The sequence below is a fragment of the Nerophis ophidion genome, linkage group LG03 (assembly GCF_033978795.1).
Source record: "Nerophis ophidion isolate RoL-2023_Sa linkage group LG03, RoL_Noph_v1.0, whole genome shotgun sequence".
In the NCBI taxonomy this organism is placed as follows: domain Eukaryota; kingdom Metazoa; phylum Chordata; class Actinopteri; order Syngnathiformes; family Syngnathidae; genus Nerophis; species Nerophis ophidion.
In genome coordinates, this window is record NC_084613.1 from 8,188,939 (window position 1) to 8,213,671 (window position 24,733).

Genomic DNA, 24,733 nt, shown 5'->3' on the forward strand with positions numbered 1-24,733 from the left:
GGGCGTCCATGAAAAAGACGACGCTTAGATGGCAGCATATGTTGTTCCAAAACCTGTATGTACCTTTCAGCATTAATGGTGCCTTCACAGATGTGTAAGTTACCCATGCCTTGGGCACTAATGCACCCCCATACCATCACAGATGCTGGCTTTCAAACTTTGCGCCGATAACAATCTGGAAGGTTCGCTTCCCCTTTGGTCCAGATGACACAATGTCGAATATTTTCAAAAAAAATTTGAAATGTGGACTCGTCAGACCACAGAACACTTTTCCACTTTGCATCAGTCCATCTTAGATGATCTCAGGCCCAAGAGAAGCCGGCGGCGTTTCTGGATGTTGTTAATACATGGCTTCGCTTTGCATATTAGAGCTTTAACTTGCACTTACAGATGTAGCGACCAACTGTATTTAGTGACAGTGGTTTTCTGAAGTGTTCCTGAGCCCATGTGGTGATATCCTTTAGAGATTGATGTCGGTTTTTGATACAGTGCCGCCTGAAGGATCGAAGGTCACGGTCATTGAATGTTGTTTTCCAGCCATGCCGCTTACGTGGAGTGATTTCTCCAGATTCTCTGAACCTTTTAATGATATTATGGAGCGTAGATGTTGAAATCCCTAAATTTCTTGCGATTGCACTTTGAGAAACGTTGTTCTTAAACTGTTTGACTATTTGCTCACGCAGTTGTGGACAAAGGGGTGTACCTCGCCCCATCCTTTCTTGTGAAAGACTGAGCATTTTTTTTGGGAAGCTGTTTTTATACCCAATCATGGCACCCACCTGTTCCCAATTAGCCTGCACACCTGTGGGATGTCCCAATAAGTGTTTGATGAGCATTCTTCAACTTTATCAGTATTTATTGCCACCTTTCCCAACTTCTTTGTCACGTGTTGCTGGCATCAAATTCTAAAGTTAATGATTATTTGCACAAAAAAAAAAATATATCAGTTTGAATATCAAATATGTTATCTTTGTAGCATATTCAACTGAATATGGGTTGAAAAGGATTTGCAAATCATTGAATTCCGTTTATATTTACATCTAACACAATTTCCCAACTCATGTGGAAATGGGGTTTGTATGAAAATAGACCTGACTAGACCTTATAATCCAGTGCGCCCTATGGTCCGGACATTACGGTAATCCAAATAAGTCTACACTTACGGCACGCTGTGTCACCCAGTCATGAATAAATTTGTATCAAAGTCCTTTAATGAATGCAATCGCTCCACTCTCACACCACCTTACTCTCAACCGATGCTTACCTGTAAGTTTATTTCTCTGTTGTGAAGATTGGACATGATGTTTTTCCAGTCCTCTCGGGCGTTGCTAGTCTTCGTCCGAACCGAATCCACTTTGTCTTTAGAGGTGATGGCGGAGAGAAGCTCGCCGTTGAAGATCACAGCGTTCAGCTTGGACTGACCATGATCTTGGTCGCTGAGGAACTCCTAGGGAAGAGAAAGAGATTATGAGCTAACTAATTATTGGACGATAAATGCTTTAAAATGTGATATCGGAAATGATCGGTATCGGTTTCATTAAGTAAAATGTATGACTTTTTAAAACGCGTCTCCCAGTCATACTCGCCAACCCTCCCCATTTTCCCGGGAGACTCCCAAATTTCAGTGCCCCTCCTGAAAATCTCCTAGGGCAACCATTCTTCCAAATTTCTCCCGATTTCCACCCAGACAACAATATCGGGGGCGTGCCTTAAAGGCACTGCATTTGCGTGCCAGCTTTCACACACACAAGTGAATGCAAAGCATACTTGGTCAGTAGCCATACAGGTCACACTGAGGGTGGCCGTATAACAGGCTGAATAAGTGTACGTTATATGAGGCATAAATAAGCAACTGAGAAGGTGCCTGCTATGTTAACGTAACATATTATGGTAAGAGTCATTCAAATAACTATAACATATAGAACATGCTATACCTTTACCTCATTGATAAATCCCATGAAATCTTATATTGCTAGACTTTTGACAAGAACTAGAAAGTTTGATCATATTACGCCTGTGCTGGCTCACCTGCACTGGCTTCCTGTGCACTTAAGATGTGACTTTAAGGTTTTACCACTTACGTATAAAATACTACACGGTCTAGCTCAAGCCTATCTTGCCGATTGTATTGTACCATATGTCCCGGCAAGAAATCTGCATTCAAAAGACTCCGGCTTATTAGTGATTCCCAAAGCCCAAAAAAAGTCTGCGGGCTATAGAGCGTTTTCCGTTCGGGCTCCAGTACTCTGGAATGCCCTCCCGGTAACAGTTCGAGATGCCACCTCAGTAGAAGCATTTAAGTCTCACCTTAAAACGCATTTGTATACTCTAGCCTTTAAATAGACTCCCTTTTTAGACCAGTTGATCTGCCGTTTCTTTTCTTTTTCTTCTATGTCCCACTCTCCCTTGTGGAGGGGGTCCGGTCCGATCCGGTGGCCATGTACTGCTCGCCTGTGTATCGGCTGGGGACATCTCTGCGCTGCTGATCCGCCTCCGCTTGGGATGGTTTCCTGCTGGCTCCGCTGTGAACGGGACTCTCGCTGCTGTGTTGGATCCGCTTTGGACTGGACTCTCGCGACTGTGTTGGATCCATTGTGGATTGAACTTTCACAGTATCATGTTGGACCCGCTCGACATCCATTGCTTTCCTCCTCTCCAAGGTTCTCATAGTCATTATTGTCACCGACGTCCCACTGGGTCATCATTGTCACCGATGTCCCACTGGGTGTGAGTTTTTCCTTGCCCTTATGTGGGCCTACCGAGGATGTCGTGGTGGTTTGTGCAGCCCTTTGAGACACTAGTCATTTAGGGCTATATAAGTAATCATTGATTGATTGATTGATTGATTATACGTCTAGTCTCTTACGTGAATGAGATAGTGAAGTGAAGTGAATTATATTTATATAGCGCTTTTCTCGAGTGACTCAAAGCGCTTTACATAGTGAAACCCAATATCTAAGTTACATTTAAACCAGTGTGGGTGGCACTGGGAGCAGGTGGGTAAAGTGTCTTGCCCAAGGACACAAGAGCAGTGACTCGGATGGCAGAAGCGGGAATCGAACCTGCAACCCTCAAGTTGCTGGCACGGCCACTCTACCAAACGAGCTATGCTATAAATAATATTATGTGATATTTTACAGTAATGTGTTAATAATTTCACACATAAGTCACTCCTGAGTGTAAGTCGCACCCCCCGGCCAAACTATGAAAAAAACTGCGACTTATAGTCCGAAAAATACGGTAATAATGTGTATTATTACACGATGGGCGGCATAGCTCGGTTGGTAGAGTGGCCGTGCCAGAAACTTGAGGGGTTGCAGGTTCAATTCCCGCTTCCGCCATCCTAGTCACTGCCGTTGTGTCCTTGGGCAAGACACTTTACCCACCTGCTCCCAGTGCCACCCACACTGGTTTAAATGTAACTTAGATATTGGGTTTCACTATGTAAAGCGCTTTGAGTCACTAGAGAAAAGCGCTATATAAATATAATTCACAAAGTATACCGGTATCGGTTGATATCCATCCATCCATCCATTTTCTACCCTTTTGGGGTCGCGGGGGGCGCTGGCGCCTATCTCAGCTACAATCAGGCGGAAGGCGGGGTACACCCTGGACAAGTCGCCACCTCATCGCAGGGCCAACACAGATAGACAGACAACATTCACACTCACATTCACACACTAGGGCCAATTTAGTGTTGCCAATCAACCTATCCCCAGGTGCATGTCTTTGGAAGTGGGAGGAAGCCGGAGTACCCGGAGGGAACCCACGCATTCACGGGGAGAACATGCAAACTCCACACAGAAAGATCCCGAGCCTGGATTTGAACCCAGGACTGCAGGACCTTCGTATTGTGAGGCAGACGCACTAACCCCTCTGCCACCGTGAAGCCTGATATCGGAATCGGTAATTAAGAGTTGGACAATATTGTAATATCAGATATCTGCAAAAAAAGCCATCGTCGGACATCTCTAGAATGAACAAATACTGGAGTAATCCGCTATCTTAACCATTACCTGAATCTTTTGCAGGCTGGATGAAGCCTCGGTGAGATTTTGGGGTGTGTCGAAGCACTTGGCCGTGTTGATCTTGGCATTGACCAGCCACTGCTGGAACTCCCTGTAGGCCGAGCGGAATCCCTGCTCCTGCAGCTTCACTTTCCCCTGACACTCCCTGGCAGCTTGAAGACTAAGACTGCAAGCAAATGGACAGAAATGTTTATTAGAACTAGGGATGAGAATCGAAAACGGTTCCCAGTGTTTCGATTCCTTGAAATCCATGTTTTAGTTTTTCAAACGATTCCTGTGGACGGGAATGCTGTCAATACGCAACTTGCGTAGTGACGTTAGAGCAGGGTTGCCCACACTTTTTCTGCAGGCGAGCTACTTTTCAATGTACCAAGTGGAGGGGATATACCTCATTCATATATATAATTTCTATTGATTTATTTATGAAATATAGGTTTTTGTTAACAAGTTAAAGGTGTTTAATGATAATTAGGGGTGGGCAAATTAATGCGTTAATTACGAGTTAACTCATCAATCTATTAACGCCGACAATTATTTTATCGTACATTTGCGTATGTTGTTTACATGCTTTTATTTTGTTAACGCCTTTTCTTAACAAGATGGCGTCGCGGGGCTCTTGGTAAAGATGGAACATTTGGCAAAAATACCGGACAATTCTGCAAATTTCATGGCTGGCTTACAGCGTGGTCACTCCGGGATCACTTACGACCGCCAGACAATTCTGGATGTGGATAGATCGGGCCGTTTTGGACTGAATGACGCGTGCTTGCTAGCATGGGAATACTTTGCCGGCTACATCCAGCGGCCTGTGAAGCAGCGGAGTATATGTGTTGTCTGTCTATTTATCAATAATGCAGACGAGGAATGTTGGCTGAGTTCTTAACGTTTGCTTTCAGAGCGTGCATATCACAACATACAAGATGGCGTCATGGCGACACACAACCTATATGCTCGTCACTCCTGTTGCATGCTGGGTAGGGTAGTTCTTTTATTCCCTGGCTCATAACATCACAATATAGTACCATGTATATGATGCGTTCAGTTTATCAAAGCACCAAGCAAACAATCGGAAAATTCCCATCATATCAATTCCTAGATATGGTCATAATTGTTTTAAGTGCACTACGCAGAATAAACACAACATTATTAATATTGCTACTACGGATAATTTGATCAAAAATTCCCTAAAACAGCCCACTACCTATAATATAGGTTTTTTAAACATAAGATCCCTGATAAAAAAAATGTTTCTGCTGTTACCTGTTCAGATGTTATGATTGTGGCTCAGAGATTTGTATGTAGATTATATTTATTTTCCATAACAAACAGGATAACTTAAATACCCTGGCAGTGGCAATAAGCTTAAATGTTTGTATTTACATTTTTTGAGTTGATTTTCATAAAATATGCTATTTAACTGCTACTGTTTAACAAGGACTGATTTAAATTGTGTTTGCACAACAAATGTTTTGGCGCTTTTGTTCATGTGGGAGAATATTCCAATAAAGGTGCACTACACACTACTTTTGAATTCATTATTGGCCTTTGCGTATACAATGCAGTTAATCGCGATTAATCGGAGAAATAGTGCGATTAACTTCGATTAAAATGTTTAATGGTTGCCCAGCCCTAATGATAATACAAGCATGTTTAACATTCCTTTCTTTCATGAAGACAAGAATAAATTATTTACGAGGAAAAAACTATAGCTTACGGGGGATATTGATTTTTGAAATAGATAAAGCGAGAACGAAGATAAAATACAAATGTATTTCAGTTTTAGGAGTTAAATGGTGGAACAAGCTCAGTGATGAGCTGAAGACATGCACTTCTTTGATGAGGTTTAAGAATTGAATTATTGAATTATATTTATATAGCGCTTTTCTCAAGTGACTCAAAGCGCTTTACATAGTGAAACCCAATATCTAAGTTACATTTAAACCAGTGTGGGTGGCACCGGGAGCAGGTGGGTAAAGTGTCTTGCCCAAGGACACAACGGCAGTGACTAGGATGGCACAAGCGGGAATCGAACCTGCAACCCTCAAGTTGCTGACACGGCCACTCTACCAACCGAGCTATGCCGCCCCTTGAAAGGTGAAATAATTAAAATTATAAAAATAAAGCAACAATTGCTTTCATGTTCCAGGCAATCTAATTTTCAGTGAAGGTATAGGATAGGCAAATATAAGCTTTGACTTCAGCATAGTCCTTTTTTGGTCATTCTTTTTCTTTTGTGTGTAAATGTGTATGATTGTTTACGTATAACCTGTACTGTAAAACTGATCCCACAAAATGGTTGATTGATTTGATTGATTATATGACCGAAATAAACTCATTTCATTCATTCATTCATTCATAAAAGTTGGTGTGTCACCTGATTGCTAAAACAAAGTAGATGCGAGAAATATCGCTCAAAGGAAGACATGAAACTGCTACAAGAAAATAACAAAACAAGAGAAAAAGCCACCAAAATAGGAGCGCAAGACAAGAAGTAAAACACTGAACACAGGAAAACAGCAAAAAAGTGAAAATAAGTCCGGGTGTGATGTGACAGGTGGTGACAGTACACCTACTTTGAGACAAGAGCTGTAGTCATGCATGCTAGCTTATGCTTTAAAGTCATATCCAACAAACGACTTTTTACCGTCAACTGAGTTTCGTTTTTTTAATGATTTCTGCTGATGGTGTGTGCCTCCGCATTTTTGCCACGCAAAAAATGTGCCTTTGCTCAAAAAAGGTTGAAAAACACTGGCATAGTGGGTAGAGCGGCCGTGCCAGAAACCTGAGGGTTGCAGGTTCGCTCCCCGCCTATTGCCGTTGTGTCCTTGGGCAGGACACTTCACCCCCTCCCCCAGTGCTGCTCACACTGGTGAATGAATGATGAATGATTAGGTGGTGGCCAGAGGCTGCAAACTGGCAGCCAAGCTTCCGTCAGTCTACCCCAGAGCAGCTGTGGCTATGAAAGTAGCTTTCACCAGTAGGTGTGAATGAATGATGGATTCTCACTTCTCTGTGAAGCACTTCTGAGTGTCTCGAAAAGTGTTGTTGTAATCATGGCCGGCTCTACGCAATGCAAGAGGGGGCAGAGCCTCCTTAAATAAATGTCTTGCCCCCTCAAATCAAAATTTGAGAAAGCAAATTGTAATAAACTCACAAAATTACTACATTACAAGTTGACAAAATGATCTGCACTAGCGGAAAAATCCGCCGAAAAAGGGACACACACGATATTGTAGTGTCGGCTTCCCTCTCATCCCTCCCTCTGCTGTGCGTGTATTCACCATTCCACAGGCTGCGCAGCAGACACACACCCCTCAGCCCTCAGTAAACATCCAATCACTGTTGCAGTATGAAAGTCAAAGAAAAGGAAAAGTTGTCTACATTTATCATATACTTGTTAGGATGGGTGTATTTGTGTAGTCTTATCCGTCATAAACACGTTTATCGTCGCGGACTTTCGGTGCTACGGAGTTCCTTTTTTTTTTTTTTTTTTACAACTTGACGAGAGCAGTGACAGCGGAGGCTCTGAGCAGCAGTGGTTTGGAAGGCAGAGAGCCTCCACTGTCGCTGTAACAAGCTACAAGTCATTTATGATGCTGTTAATGAGGGTAAAAATGAAACATAAGGTATATTAGCAGTCCTCCTCTGCTGTCCTCTGTTCAGAGCGGAGTCCCTAGCAACGGCCCGTTTTACTTAGCAACGGTCTGGCAATCGACTGCTGGAATTCTTTTTCTGTTGTTCTTTTTGTAATTCTACATAGTCAACCTTTAATGTTTCAATCTACATTTTGTAATAAACTAATGATAAGTTTCATTTGATATGACCAAGACACCTAAAAACAAAAACACTGCTGTTTTCATCAATTTACAAGCAAGTGGGCAACACACATACATTGGAGTGAATGAATTTTGTGCCCAGATGAGTGCACACGTTCTGTTTTATAAATTAGTTTGAGATTCTTTTTTATCATTATTCATCAGACTACCTTTCAGTTTTGTAAATATTGACTGTAGTGTGTGAAGTCCTACTTTGGGTCAAAATGTATTTGAGAGTTAGGCCATCCAGTTAGGATAAATGTTATGTTGTTGGTTGATAAAATCTGGATGAAGGATGTTTTATTTTATTTTATTCATTTATTTTTATTTTTCAGTTTCCCCCCCGTGAGGGATTGCCACCTTATTGTGGTCAGGGGGTTTGCGTGCCTCTGTGACCGTAAGAGCTATACCAGCAGGAGCTTAGTTTTCAGGTGGGACACCCAGGTTGGACAGGTCTGAAGGTAGAGGCCTGACAAAGTGCAATCCACTACTCCAGGTTGGGGTTGGACACATAGCTAAAGACCTATTTCAATGAATAAAGCATAGTTACTATAAGCACAGAAAAAAAAGTGCTGGAGCATGATGTGTACACATGATGCCCCCTTCACATTTCTGACTACCCCCTCATAAAAGCATGCCTAGAACCGCCCCTGGTTGTAAATCTAATCCATTATTATCACTATTATAAGGGAACCTAAAAAAATCCCATCCATTGCCAAACTTAAAGGCCTACTGAAAGCCACTACTACCGACCACGCAGTCTGATAGTTTATATATCAATGATGAAATATTAACATTGCAACACATGCCAATACGGCCGCTTTAGTTTACTAAATTACAATTTTAAATATCCTGTTGATTGGCAACACAAAAAAAAATTGGCCCTAGTGTGTGAATGTGAGTGTGAATGTTGTCTGTCTATCTGTGTTGGCCCTGCGATGAGCTGGCGACTTGTCCAGGGTGTACCCTGCCTTCCGCCCGATTGTAGCTGAGATAGGCGCCAGCGCCCCCCGCGACCCCGAAAGGGAATAAGCGGTAGAAAATGGATGGATGGATGGAATATCCTGTTGAAAATGTCGCGGAATGATGACTCGTATGATGACGCGTGTTTGTGACATTATTGGTTGGAGGGGACATTTCAGCCCAGCACCACACACAGCTAAAAGTTGTCTCTTTTCATCGCATAATTACACAGTATTTTGGACATCTGTGTTGCTGAATCTTTTGTAATTTGTCCAATTATTAATGGAGAAGTCAAAGTAGAAAGGTGGAGGTGGGAAGCTTTTAGCCTTTAGCCACACAAACACACGGTGTTTCCTTGTTGAAAATTCCCGGAGGTAAAGCTTTACTATGGATCAGAGCGGTCAAGCGAACATGGATTCCGACCAAATGTCGACCGGCAGTTTTCGGTGAGAAAATTGTGGAAATAAGTCGCCTCTTACTGGAGATCAGCGGAGCTTCTGTCGTGCTGCAGCTGCCGTGACTTCCCTCAGAGACTGGCGTCAACACACTCCGTGGACACACCCCTCTGACTATCAGGTACTATTTAACTCACTAAAACACTAGCAACACAATAGAAAGATAAGGGATTTCTCAGAATTATCCTAGTAAATGTGTCTAAAAACATCTGAATCGTTCCCAATCCAATTGCCTTTATTTTTTCCTCTTAACTTTTTTTTTTTTTTTTTCTAGTCCGTCACTCTAAATTTCCTCATCCACGAATCTTTCATCCTCGCTCAAATTAATGGGGAAATTGTCGCTTTCTCTGTCCGAAAAGCTCTTGCTGCTGTAGTCTCACATTATTAACAATGTTCAGATGTGAGGAGCCCTACAACCAGTGACGTCACGCGCACATCGTCTGCTACTTCCGGTAAAGGCAAGGCTTTTTTATTAGCAACCAAAAGTTGCAAACTTTATTGTCGATGTTCTCTACTAAATCCTTTCAGCAAAAATATGGCAGTATCGCGAAATAATCAAGTATGACACATAGAATGGACCTGCTACCCCCGTTTAAATAAGAAACTCTCATTTCAGTAGTTTTCGGTGAGAAAATTGTGGAAATAAGTCGCCTCTTACCGGAGATCAGCGAAGCTTCTGTCGTGCTGCAGCTGCCGTGACTTCCCTCAGAGACTGGCGTCAACACACTCCGTGGACACACCCCTCTGACTATCAGGTACTATTTAACTCACTAAAACACTAGCAACACAATAGAAAGATAAGGGATTTCCCAGAATTATCCTAGTAAATGTGTCTAAAAACATCTGAATCGCTCCCAATGCAATCGCCTTTTTTTTTCTCTTAACTTTTTTTTTTTAATTTTTCTAGTCCGTCACTCTAAATTTCCTCATCCACGAATCTGTCATCCTCGCTCAAATTAATGGGGAAATTGTTGCTTTCTCGGTCCGAATAGCTCTTGTTGCTGGAGGCTCACATTATAAACAATGTTCAGATGTGAGGAGCCCTACAACCCGTGACGTCACGCGCACATCGTCTGCTACTTCCGGTAAAGGCAAGGCTTTTTTATTAGCGACCAAAAGTTGCAAACTTTATCGTCGATGTTCTCTACTAAATCCTTTCAGCAAAAATATGGCAATATCGTGAAATGATCAAGTATGACACATAAAATGGACCTGCTACCCCCGTTTAAATAAGAAACTCTAATTTCAGTAGTTTTCGGTGAGAAAATTGTGGAAATAAGTCGCCTCTTACCGGAGATCAGCGGAGCTTCTGTCGTGCTGCAGCTGCCGTGACTTCCCTCAGAGATTGGCGTCAACACACCCGTGGCCACACCCCTCCGACTATCAGGTAATATTTAACTCACTAAAACACTAGCAACACAATAGAAAGATAAGGGATTTCCCAGAATTATCCTAGTAAATGTGTCTAAAAACATCTGAATCGCTCCCAATGCAATTGCCTTTTTTTTCTTAACTTTTTTTAAATGTTTTACATTTTTTTCTAGTCGGTCACTCTAAATTTCCTCATCCACAAATCTTTCATCCTCGCTCAAATTAATGGGGAAATTGTTGCTTTCTCGGTCCGAATGGCTCTTGCAGCTGGGGGCTCACATTATAAACAAAGTGAGGATGTGAGGAGCCCTACAACCAGTGACATCACGCCCACATCGTCTGCTACTTCCGGTAAAGGCAAGGCTTTTTTATTAGCGACCAAAAGTTGCAAACTTTATCGTCGATGTTCTCTACTAAATCCTTTCAGTAAAAATATGGCAATATCGTGAAATGATCAAGTATGACACATAAAATGGACCTGCTATCCCCGTTTAAATAAGAAAATCTAATTTCAGTAGGCCTTTAATAGTAACTGTATGAATGTATAGTCAGTTTTATTATTACTACCTGTTGTAGTCCTTGATGAGGGCAGACACTCTCTCCGACTGGGTGGAAATGTCTCTGGAGAAGCGGCACAGATCATTGAGCTGAGTTTTTAGACCATCGCTCATCGGCTCCGCTTTGACAAGCTCCTCCAAAGTGTCCTAGAAGTGAAGGTGACTATTTAATGTGTTCATTATGGGTCTGTGTGCGTCCTACCTTGGCAATCTGCCAGCCTTTGACACCCTCCTCTCCGCCAGCTTTACCCTCCGCCTGAACCAGCCTGATGCGCCAGTCCTGCAGCTGACCGTTGAAGTCCCGCATGTCCTTCTCCAGCTGTGCCGACAGACCGCTGAACTCCTGTTCAGAACTGGTCATCTGAGAGAGGGCGGTCTCCAGACCAGCCCGTGTCTGAAGCGCCCCTCGTTCCCACTGTTCCCAGCTGGATAAGAGGGCTGCTTCCTCCCGCTCGATAGCCTCAAAACCTCCGGAGCCGGTGTGGTCTCTGGCTGCTGCTCCGCATCTCTGGACACGGTTCAGCCTCTCTTTGCCTCGCTGCTTAGAGTCAAGCAACTCCTGGGAAAGACAAAATCGTCTGCTCAACAACTTGGCATACAACAGACTAGGTTGTCCAGATACCAACATTTTGGTACCGGTACCAACATTTTTTAAAAATATTTTTCTATATAAAGGGACCACAAAAAAACGGCATTATTGGCTTTATTTTAACAAGAAAACTTAAGATAATAAACTTAATAAACATATGTTTATTATTGCAATTTAGTCCTTAAATTAAATATTGAACATACTAGACAACTTGTCTTTTAGTGGTAAGTAAACAAACAAAGACTTCGAATTAGTCTGCTGACGCATGCAGTAAAATATTGTGTCATTTATACACCTATTATTTTGTACACATTATGAGGGACAAACTGTAAAAAAAATATTATTAATCCACTTGTTCATTTACTGTTAATATCGAACGCCTCCCTAGGGAGGTGTTTCGGCCACGGGGAAGACCCAGGACACGTTGGGAAGACTATGTCTCCCGGCTGGCCTGGGAACGCCTCGGGATCCCCCGGGAAGAGCTAGACGAAGTGGCTGGGGAGAGGGAAGTCTGGTCTTCCCTGCTTAGGCTGCTGCCCCCGCGACCCGACCTCGGATATGCGGAAGAAGGTGGATGGATGGATATCTGCTTATTTTCTGTTTTAAAATGTTCTATCTACACTTCCGTTAAAACATAATAATCACTTATTCTTCTCTTCTTTGATACTTTACATAAGTCTTGGATGATACCAAAAATTTAAGTATAGATCCGATACCAAGTAGTTACAGGGTCATACATTGGTCATAATTTAAGTCCTCATGTGTCCAGGGACGTATTTCCTGCCTTTATAAACATGATATATTAAAAAAAAAGGAAAAAATATTTTGTGATGATAAAAAAATAGTAGTATCGACTATGTAAGCTATTGCACTTGGTATCATTACAGCGGATGTCAGGTGTATATCCACCCATGACGTTTGTTTACATTGTATCCTCCTACGGTGTGTAGTGAAGCATGTTTAGATATTCATCGTCCTGCAGTGATAATGCTACTTGTAGGAAACTCACTTTATTCGTCGCCATGGAGGCGAGGATTAGTGATTTATAAGTAGCTAAAATAGAAAAAAATAGAATAGAATGGACTTTATTGTCATTATATTTGCATATAACGAGATTAAAAGCTTGTCCAGGGTGTACACCGCCTTCCGCCCAATTGTAGCTGAGATAGGCGCCAGCGCCCCCCGCGACCCCAAAAAGGGAATAAGTGGTAGAAAATGGATGGATGGATGGAGATTAAAAACTCCAACTTAAGGTGCGGTAGTGGGAACAAATATGGGGTGAAATAAATAACACAAAAGGTAATAAAGGAAAAAACTAACAATTTAAATAAACTGACTGCTATCCAATACAAATAATAAGCAATCCTGTACAATATACAAAACACTGTTGAAATACAAAATACTGTACAATATACAGAACAAGACAAGAGTACCAAAGTAATAAATAACAATCAGTGTCGGACGTATTGCACTTGAAGGGTAGTATTGCACAGTAGGGTATTGTATAGGGTGGAATTATTATTATTATAAGTTCGAGTTCGAGTTAAAACACTGTGGATGGACGTTAGTCGCCAGCTAGCTAGCCCTGTCTTAAAGCAGCTCTTCCTAATGGTGTTTCAGTGTTATAACTTCACCTTTAGCTTGACTTTTTAAGCCAAAATGCGTCCGTTCTCCCCTTTTCTGTCTACACCAGGGGTAGGGAACCTATGGCTCTAGAGCCAGATGTGGCTCTTTTGAGGACTGCATCTGGCTCTCGGATAAATCTGAGCTGACATTCCTTAACACGATAAGTAATGAATAATTCCACTTGGAATCACAGTGTTAAAAATAACGTTCAAAATATAAAACATTCTCATGCTTTTTTATGTTCACAAAGTTGCGTTAATGGTAAGTAGTAATTTATTTATTATTGGTTAGTGTGGGGCTTGCTCTCCTGGGGGTTCTTCAGACCACCAAGCACCGACATGAGAGCCTGTTTCAGGGTTACATTATTGTTTTATTTTTCAATAAGTCTCTCAGTTGCTTTCAAGGAATTGTATTTTTCTCTCTCGCTCGCGCTCTGGCTCCAGCCTCCACCCCGTCTCTCCTCCAGGCAGGTGATTAGATAACATGGCCCAGGTGGGCCGTCTACGCACCTGTCGCTGATTTCAAGGCCCGTCCTGGGACACCCAAGTTTGCTGCAGGCCCACAGGCCACGCCCCCACCACAGTTAGCTTCAGAATAACAATGTTATTACAAAGAATAAGAGACCTATTATACTCTAGAAATGTTGGTCTTACTTAAAAAGGCACACGTTTAGTTGTGTTCAGTGTTAAAACAAATATTATATGGCTCTTACGGAAATACATTTTTAAATATTTGCCTTTCATGGCTCTCTCAGCCAAAAAGGTTTTCCGACCCCTGGTCTACACACTGTGTCTGCTTGTAAGTACTCCGTGTGCGCGCGCTGCCGAACATGCTCCTCTGCTCGTAAAACCAGCAATGTCACGACGTGATGATGCGCCGTCATGCCTGGGAACCGGTACTTTTCAAACAGAGTATAGTACCGTACCGGTACAACCCTAAAACAGACTGTAAAAAAAAAAAAAACTCACCTGGACTTTGGAGAGCTTTCTTTTAATGGAAGCTGAGTCTCCTGACAGGTCAGACCAGCGCTGGAGTTCCTCCTTTGCTGAGATCAGCCAGTCGTTGAAGTCTCTGACGGAATCAAGGTACTGCTCGTGTTCTGACACAATGGTTTGCGTGGACTGTATTTTGCCCTTTTTGGGAAAGGAAAGTGGATATCAACATTAATGGTTTTTGCTCCTAACACAAACAATCCTATATGCAATTTGAGTAATACTAATTTTCTGCAAATGTAAGAACAAATATGAATTCTGACTAAAGAATTGGTGCCGATGGAAACTAAGGAAAGGGATTTGGGTACACTATCTGGAGTACAGAGTTATGTTCGTGGATAACTCCTCTGGCAGGGGGCTCCCCTCGTCTCTTTTAATGCACAGCATAGGACACAGCAAGAGTGGTCTTCAGGTCCTGTTGATCAGGGGCAGTAGCTCCACAGCCACAGATCCACTTTTAACCACTAATATCACAGTCAAAATGAAAGCTTGTTCCAATAGGCACCATAAACTGTTAATAATGTTTAGACAAAAGTGTATATTATATATACTATTATATTTATAGTATTTATATAGGTGTGTGTGTGTGTGTGTGTGTGTGTGATGGATATGTGTGTATTTTGGGTATATGCATGCGTGTATGTATGTGTCCATCCTGGGTCCCGCTCAGGGACCCAGGATGGACCGCTCGCCTGTATCGGTTGGGGACATCTCTACGCTGCTGATCCGCCTCCGCTTGAGATGGTTTCCTGTGGACGGGACTCTCGCTGCTGTCTTGGATCCGCTTGAACTGAACTCTCGCGGCTGTGTTGGAGCCACTATGGATTGAACTTTCACAGCATCATGTTAGACCCGCTCGACATCCATTGCTTTCGGTCCCCTAGAGGGGGGGGGTTGCCCACATCTGAGGTCCTCTCCAAGGTTTCTCATAGTCAGCATTGTCACTGGCGTCCCAGTGGATGTGAGTTCTCCCTGCCCACTGGGGGTGAGTTTTCCTTGCCCTTTTGTGGGTTCTTCCGAGGATGTTGTAGTCGTAATGATTTGTGCAGTCCTTTGAGACATTCGTGATTTGGGGCTATATAAATAAACATTGATTGATTGATTGATTGATTATGTGTGTATATGTATGTAGGTGTGTATCCATCCATCTTCTTCCGCTTATCCGAGGTCGGGTCGCGGGGGCAACAGCCTAAGCAGGGAAACCCAGACTTCCCTCTCCCCAGCCACTTCGTCTAGCTCTTCCCGGGGGATCCCGAGGCGTTCCCAGGCCAGACATAGTCTTCCCAACGTGTCCTGGGTCTTCCCCGTGGCCTCCTACCGGTTGGACGTGCCCTAAACACCTCCCTCGGGAGGCGTTCGGGTGGCATCCTGACCAGATGCCCGAACCACCTCATCTGGCTCCTCTCGATGTGGAGGAGCAGCGGCTTTACTTTTAGTTCCTCCCGGATGGCAGAGCTTCTCACCCTATCTCTAAGGGAGAGACCCGCCACACGGCAGAGGAAACTCATTTCGGCCGCTTGTACCCGTGGTCTTATCCTTTCGGTCATGACCCAAAGCTCATGACCATAGGTGAGGATGGGAACGTAGATCGACCGGTAAATTGAGAGCTATGCCTTCCGGCTCAGCTCCTTCTTCACCACAACGGATCGGTACAACGTCCGCATTACTGAAGACGCCGCACTGATCCGCCTGTCGATCTCACCATCCACTCTTCCCTCACTTCGTGAACAAGACTCCTAGGTACTTGAACTCCTCCACTTGGGGCAGGGTCTCCTCCCCAACCCGGAGATGGCATTCCGCCCTTTTCCGGGCGAAAGGTGTGTATATATATACATATATATATATGTATGTATATATATATAAATTGTATAAATGTGTGTGTTGTGTACATATGTGTGTGTACATATGTATATATGTAAGTGTGTGTGAATTTAAATGTATTTTATATAGACAATATATAGCAGCAACCACCGAATTGAATTATATATTGTATATATATATTGTATATGTATAGGGGTGAGACCTAATAAGTTTACTTCTTCCCACTCCCTTTTGAGCCAATCTTGACATCTACAAAAGATTAGTCACATGTAATGTTTTCAATGTAGGTGTAAAAATAATGTATCTGTGGTCCTGCTAGACACCGAACTCTATTTAATAATACAACTCTAACATTTGACAACCAAACAATTAAACAAGGCGACACGGTAAAGAATCTGGGTATTATCTTCGACCCAACTCTCTCCTTTGAGTCACACATTAAAATCGTTACTAAAACGGCCTTCTTTCATCTCCGTAACATCGCTAAAATTCGCTCCATTCTGTCCACTAAAGACGCTGAGATCATTATCCATGCGTTTGTTACGTCTCGTCTCGACTACTGTAACGTATTATTTTCGGGTCTCCCCATGTCTAGCATTAAAAGATTACAGTTGACAAGAACAAGAAAGTTTGATCACATTACGCCTGTACTGGCTCACCTGCACTGGCTTCCTGTGCACTTTAGATGTGACTTTAAGGTTTTACTACTTACGTATAAAATACTACACGGTCTAGCTCCATCCTATCTTGCCGATTGTATTGTACCATATGTCCCGGCAAGAAATCTGCGTTCAAAGGACTCCGGCTTATTAGTGATTCCCAAAGCCCAAAAAAAGTCTGCGGGCTATAGAGCGTTTTCCGTTCGGGCTCCAGTACTCTGGAATGCCCTCCTGGTAACAGTTCGAGATGCCACCTCAGTAGAAGCATTTAAGTCTCACCTTAAAACTCATTTGTATACTCTAGCCTTTAAATAGACTCCCTTTTTAGACCAGTTGATCTGCCGTTTCTTTTCTTTTTCTCCTATGTCCCACTCTCCCTTGTGGAGGGGGTCCGGTCCGATCCGGTGGCCATGTACTGCTTGCCTGTGTATCGGCTGGGGACATCTCTGCGCTGCTGATCCGCCTCCGCTTGGGATGGTTTCCTGCTGGCTCCGCTGTGAACGGGACTCTCGCTGCTGTGTTGGATCCGCTTTGGACTGGACTCTCGCGACTGTGTTGGATCCATTATGAATTGAACTTTCACAGTATCATGTTAGACCCGCTCGACATCCATTGCTTAAGGTTCTCATAGTCATCATTGTCACCGACGTCCCACTGGGTCATTATTGTCACCGATGTCCCACTGGGTGTGAGTTTTCCTTGCCCTTATGTGGGCCTACCGAGGATGTCGTAGTGGTCTGTGCAGCCCTTTGAGACACTAATGATTTAGGGCTATATAAGTAAACATTGATTGATTGATTGATTGATATTTCTTTTGTATTTTATGTAATTCTCTTGTTTTGTTTGCATGGCTCAAAATAAACCATTCATTCATTCATTCAACTCACTTTCACCACAGCTGATATATCAGCAAAGTGTGAGTTGAGCTCAGCCCTTGACTCCGGTCCAAAAGTCTGGTCACCGGTTTTCTCATATAGCTCCACAGCCTTGTCTTTGAGACGGGACAGCACCGCCGCGTGAGCGTCCACGTCGGCCTCGATGGCCCGGAGGCGCTCCAGGAGAACGGACTTCTCCTTGATGCCGGGTTGCTGGGGCAGGGTCATGCCCACCTCCTGCTCCACGGACTCCATCCACTGCTGGATCTGGTTCTTGCTCTCCTGGAAGCTGTTCCACTGAGCCACCGTCCACTCCAGTCGACTGCGGGAAAAGATACGCTCAACGATTAATGGAACGAACTGAGGGCGTACTCACAATATTTTGGTACCGGTACCAAAATGTATTTCTACACTAAATAAAGGGGACCACAAAAAACGTCAATATTTGCTTTATTTTAAAGAAAAATCTTAGGGGACATTAAACATATGGTAAGTGTTGCAATTTAGTCCTTAAATAAAATAGTGAACATCCGTCCATCCATCCGTCCATTTCCTACCGCTTGTCCCTTTTGGGGCTACGGGGGGTTTTTGGAGCCTATCTCAGCTGCATTCGAGCGGAAGGCAGTGTACACCCTGGACAAGTCGCCAGTGAACTAACAAAAGCTCCTAATTAATCTGCTGACATATACAATAAGATATCGCAGGGTTCGGGAACCTTTTTGGCTGCGAGAGCCATACAAGACAAATATTTTAAAAAGTATTTCCGTGAGAGCCATACTACTTTTTTTTTTTTTTTTTTAACACTGAATACAACTATATGCGTGCATTTTTAAGAAAGACCAACATTTTTAGAGTATAATAAGTCTCTTATTCTTTTTAATAACATTGTTATTCTGAGGCTAGCCAAAAATAAATAAAATACTTCTTACCATTATTGCGACTTCTTGAACAAGTGCGGTAGAAACCGGATGGATGGATGAAAAAGCATGAGAATGTTTTATATTTTGAACGTTATTTTTGATACCAGCGGATTTATTCGTTACTTATCGTGTTAAGCAATGTCAGCTAAAATTGATCTGAGTCATCAAAAGAGCCACAGGTTCCCTACCCCTTAGATATCGTGTCATTTTCCATTCTATTATTTTGTCAAGATTATTAAGGACAAGCTGTAGAAAATGAATTATTAATGTACTTGTTCATTTACTGTTAATATCTGCTTATCTTCTGTTTTAAAATGTTCTATTTACACTTCTGTTAAAATGCAATAATCACTTATTCTTCTCTTGCTTGATACTTGACATTAGTTTTGGATGATACCACAAATTTGGGTATCGATCCGATACCAAGTAGCTACAGGATCATACAATGGTCATAATTCAAGTTCTCATGTGTCCAGTGACGCATTTCCTGACTTTTTAAACCAGTGGTTCTTAACCTTGTTGGAGGTACCGAACCCCACCAGAGTCATATGTGCATCCACCGAACCCTTCTTTAGTGGAAAAATAAAACGTTTTTCTAATTTAATGATGTTACTATATTAAAGAAATACTAAAAAAATATATATTTTACAAACAAATGTACAGGAATGTACACATGATCCCATGTTTACATGTGAATGTTTTAGTGGGACCTAAATATCTGAAAGGGGTACAAATTATTTCCAACCCCACCTTGTACAGAGCTGATGAAAAACAATGTTTTTTTTTGTCATTGTAAGTGTGCCAAAACACTTATATTAGAAAATAATCTCATGGAAATCATTGCTGTCATTTGATAATAATAATAAAACATTGATCTTGTTATTTAGTCAGGTTTGGACGTAGGCTCCGTCGAACCCCTGAGGCCGATTGACCGAACCCCTAGGGTTCGATCGAACCCAGGTTAAGAGCCACTGTTCTAAACATAATATGAATTTTTTTTAAATGAAAAAAGATTTCGTGATGCTAAAAAAATATCGATGTGATCATAGCAGTATCGACTAGATACGCTCTTGCAGTTGGTATCATTACAGTGGATGTCAGGTGTAGATCCGCCCATGGCGTTTGTTTACATTGTGACACCGGTGAGCTATTGTATCCTCCTACGGTGTGCAGTGAAGCACGTTTAGATATTCCTCGTCCTGCAATGATAATAATACTTGTAAGGAATCACTTTATTTGTCGCCATGGAGACAAGGATTAGTGATTTAGAAGTAGCTAAAACACTGCAGACTGCAGCTGAACGTTAGCCACTAGCTAGTGTTAGGATAAATATGTATATATTATCATACAACTCTTATGCTTAAGGGCCGTTGCTATAGTTATCATCATTTGTGCTGAAGCTGTATTTTTCTATCCGTGCAAAGCTGGCAATCCAAAAGATTGCAAGTCGTCTCGTATCAGTGTTGTGTCCAGACTCGGCCTGCTGGCTGCCAAGGCCGAACATCGCAGACAAAGCAGAGACGGGGCGATATCACCAGCGTCAACACATCTGCATTTTATTAACCTTCGTCTTGTGTTAGGGTCGGCAGCGACCCGTTTTAGTTTTTAAATGCATAAAAACACCACATACATTTATTTTTTTGCATCAAAGCTTTTTGACTTTGTCAGGAACCTCTTTGTCAACAAAATAAAACATTTAAATTTTTTTCACTAAATTATAAAATGCTCTGGTAGAAATTATGCCCTTGGTGTTGTTAGGGTCGGTTTCGACCCGGTTATAAAAATAAGACTATAAAGCACTAAGTAGAGCCAAAACTGAACACACTGACAGCCAGCTCCTCTCCCAATCATGTGAGCTTTAGTGGATTCTCATTTTACCTTGTTATCCTGTACAAAAACAAACAAAAGACGGACACTAAAAGTGTCACTTTTTGCCACTCTGATCTTGTTTTTTTATTAGTTTTGGAACTAGTAATCTATTTCTCTTGGTTTCATTTGCTTGATTGGTTGTTGTTTGTTTGATGTTGGATTTCTGTTGCTGAAAAAAATACGTTTCAGCCTTTTTCTTGAAGTAAATATATATGGGTCGAAATTGACCCGTAACACCATAGATGTTACTATAATTAAAATTCTTAAAATGAAAAAATAAATAAAACACATTTATTTAAGAGATGTGTTCTAATACCCCTTAGTAATAGTTAGGTAACACAACAACCTTTTTTTTATTTATATGATTCTCTTGAGGTTCGTTTTACCATTTTTAAAAATTGAAATCGAGGGGTATACTGACAAAAAAAGGCCCAATGGCCCAAACCAAAAATATTAAAACCAATATTTTCAAGGATAAGGAAGCCTAACGAGGTAACCAAGAGATGAGAAACAAATTGGATGATAGATAATTGTTTTTAGTGTATTTTACAGCTGATTTAAAACATGGGTCAAAACCGACCCGTTAACATAAGAGATGGTAACAGAAAGCTAACACAAGAGGAAGGTTAATAGTCATATATTGTGTGTAACTGGAGCTGTTGATATTAGCCCCCTTCCTTCAGCGGCAGCTTCAGTGATGTAACTAGGGACCTCCCAAATAAATAGAGGAAACACGTGGGCTGGACTTTTAAGCGTAGTTTGGATCTGTAACTAAAATACAGCCTAAATAACGTCTCTCCTCAATTGAGCAAAATGTAACTCTCTCATGATCCGTGGTCTGGATCATGTTTTGTTTAGTTATGTTCTGTTAGTTTTGGACTCCATTAGTTCCTGTTCGCGCTTCCTTTTTTGTTTTGTCACCATGGCGACTCATTAGTTTCACCTGCCTCATTTGTTGGGGCCACACCTGTCGCTAATCAGGAGATTATTATTTAAGCCTGTCTTTGTCAGTTAGTCTGCCTGGTGACATTGTTCTTTTCATGCTCTGTTTCATGCCAGAGTAAATGTTAGTTTTTTGTTCCCTTAGCTAAGTTGTGCCTTTGCCTTGAACGCTTTTTGTTTCTACCACTTTTATAGTCATAATTAAAATGTTCCTACCTTCAAGCCTTGTCCGATTGCATCCCGGGAGAACACTTCTCGCAGTAAATTGCGTAAAACTTCACCTCATGACTAAGTCTGTCTCTGCATGATTCCTTGCTTCGAGTCTGTTTAATAGATGTCATCAGTGTTTGAACCTGACAGCTAGCTAGCAATGTCTTAAAGCACCTTTTCCTGAGGGTGATACTTGACATTAGTTTTGGATGATACCACACATTTAGGTATCGATCTGATACCAAGTAGTTACAGGATCATATTCAAAGTCCTCATGTGTCCAGGGACGTATTTACTGAGTTTATAAACATAATATGAATTTAAAAAAAAGGGAAAAAAGACGATTTAATCATAGTAGTATCGACTAGATACGCTATTGTACTTGGTATCATTACAGTGGATGTCAGGTGTAGATCCACCTATGGCGTTTGTTTACATTGTGACGGCGGTGGGCTACCGTATCCTCCTACAGTGTGTAGTGAAGCATGTTTAGATATTCCTCGTCCTCCTTTACATTAGTTTTGGGATGATACCACACATTTAGGTATCGATCTGATCCCAAGTAGTTAAAGGATCCTAGGTTGGTCATATTCAAAGTCCTCATGTGTCCAGAGACATATTTACTGAGTTTATAAACATAATATAAATGTTTAAAGGAAGAAAAAAATGTGTAACGGTACAAATATAGTAGTATCGAATAGATACACTTCTATACTTGGTATCATTACAGTGGATGTCAGGTATAGATCCACCTATGGCGTTTGTTTACATTGCGACGGCGGTGGGCTACTGTATCCTCCTACAGTGTGTAGTGAAGCATGTTTAGATATTCCTCGTCCTCCTTTACATTAGTTTTGGGATGATACCACACATTTAGGTATCGATCTGATCCCAAGTAGTTAAAGGATCCTAGGTTGGTCATATTCAAAGTCCTCATGTGTCCAGAGACCTATTTACTGAGTTTATAAACATAATATAAATGTTTAAAGGAAGAAAAAAATGTGTAACGGTACAAATACAGTAGTATCGAATATATACGCTTCTATACTCGGTATCATTACAGTGGATGTCAGGTGTAGAGGCACCTATGGCTTTTGTTTACATTGTGACGGCGGTGGGCTATTGTATCCTCCCACGGTGTGTAGTGAAGCCTGTCTGGATATTCCTCGTCCTCCTTTACATTAGTTTTGGGATGATACCGATCCGATACCAAGTAGTTCCAGGATCATACGTTGGTCATATTCAAAGTCCTCATGTGTCCAGGGACGTATTTACTGAGTTTATAAACATAATATAAATGTTTAAAGGAAGAAAAAAAAGTGTGACGGTACAAATATAGTATCGGATAGATACACTTCTATACTTAGTATCATTACAGTGGATGTCAGTTGTAGATCCACCTATGGCGTTTGTTTACATTGTGACGGCGGTGGTCTACTGTATCCTCCTACGGTGTGTAGTGAAGCCTGTCTAGATATTCCTCGTCCTCCTTTACATTAGTTTTGGGATGATACCTCACATTTAGGTATCTATCCGATACCAAGTAGTTCCAGGATCATACGTTGGTCATATTCAAAGTCCTCATGTGTCCAGGGACGTATTTATTAAGTTTATAAACATAATATAAATGTTTAAAGGATGAAAAAAAAATGTGTGACGGTACAAATAAAGTAGTATCGAATAGATACACTTCTATACTTGGTATCATTACAGTGGATGTCAGGTGTAGATCCACCTATGGTGTTTGTTTACATTGTGACGGCGGTGGGCTACTGTATCCTCCTACGGTGTGTAGTGGAGCATGTTTAGATATTCCTCGTCCTCCTTTACATTAGTTTTGGGATGATATCGCACATTTAGGTATCGATTCGATAACAAGTAGTTCCGGGATCATACGTTGGTCATATTCAAAGTCCTCATGTGTCCAGGGACGTATTTACTGAGTTTATAAACATAATATAAATGTTCAAAGGAAGAAAAAAATGTGTAACAGTACAAATATAGTAGTATCAAATAGATAGACTTCTATACTTGGTATCATTACAGTGGATGTCAGGTATAGATCCACCTATGGAGTTTGTTTACATTGTGACGCTGGTGAGCTACTGTATCTTCCATGTAGTGAAGCATGTTTAGATATTCCTCGTCCTCCTTTACATTAGTTTTGGGATGATACCGATCCGATACCAAGTAGTTCCAGGATCATATGTTGGTCATATTCAAAGTCCTCATGTGTCCAGGGACGTATTTACTGAGTTTATAAACATAATATAAATGTTTAAAGAAAGAAAAAAAAAAGTGTGACGGTACAAATATAGTAGTATCGAATAGATACACTTCTATACTTGGTATCATTACAGTGGATGTCAGGTGTAGAGCCACCTATGGCGTTTGTTTACATTGTGACGGCGGTGGGCTACTGTATCCTCCTACGGTGTGTAGTGAAGCATGTTTAGATATTCCTCGTCCTCCTTTACATTAGTTTTGGGATGATACCGATCCGATACCAAGTAGTTCCAGGATCATATGTTGGTCATATTCAAAGTCCTCATGTGTCCAGGGACGTATTTACTGACTTTATAAACATAATATAAATGTTTAAAGGATGAAAAAAAAAATGTGTGACGGTACAAATATAGTAGTATCGAATAGATACACTTCTATACTTGGTATCATTACAGTGGATGTCAGGTGTAGATCCACCTATGGCGTTTGTTTACATTGTGACGCTGGTGAGCTACTGTATCTTCCATGTAGTGAAGCATGTTTAGATATTCCTCATCCTCCTTTACATTAGTTTTGGGATGATACCACACATTTAGGTATCGATCTGATCCCAAGTAGTAAAAGGATCCTAGGTTGGTCATATTCAAAGTCCTCATGTGTCCAGGGACGTATTTACTGACTTTATAAACATAATATAAATGTTTAAAGGAAGAAAGAAAAAAGTGTGACGGTACAAATACAGTAGTATCGAATAGATACACTTCTATACTTGGTATCATTACAGTGGATATCAGGTATAGAGCCACCTATGGCGT

The 24,733-nt window shown here is 41.6% G+C and overlaps 1 protein-coding gene across 3 annotated transcripts in view; it reads right to left on the reverse strand.

Annotated features, from left to right (window-relative positions):
* The window catches only part of syne1b (spectrin repeat containing, nuclear envelope 1b), a 346,051-nt gene that overhangs the window by 195,662 nt on the left and 125,656 nt on the right, over positions 1–24,733 (reverse strand). For all 3 annotated transcript variants that reach the window (XM_061894156.1, XM_061894155.1, XM_061894154.1), the window contains exons 52-57: positions 17,764–18,073; positions 14,373–14,537; positions 11,392–11,748; positions 11,200–11,336; positions 4,017–4,194; positions 1,265–1,447 (exon numbers count right to left, since the gene is read on the reverse strand). In XM_061894156.1, coding sequence (XP_061750140.1) covers positions 1,265–1,447; positions 4,017–4,194; positions 11,200–11,336; positions 11,392–11,748; positions 14,373–14,537; positions 17,764–18,073 — 1,330 coding nt within the window. The remainder of the gene's footprint in view (positions 1–1,264; positions 1,448–4,016; positions 4,195–11,199; positions 11,337–11,391; positions 11,749–14,372; positions 14,538–17,763; positions 18,074–24,733) is intronic.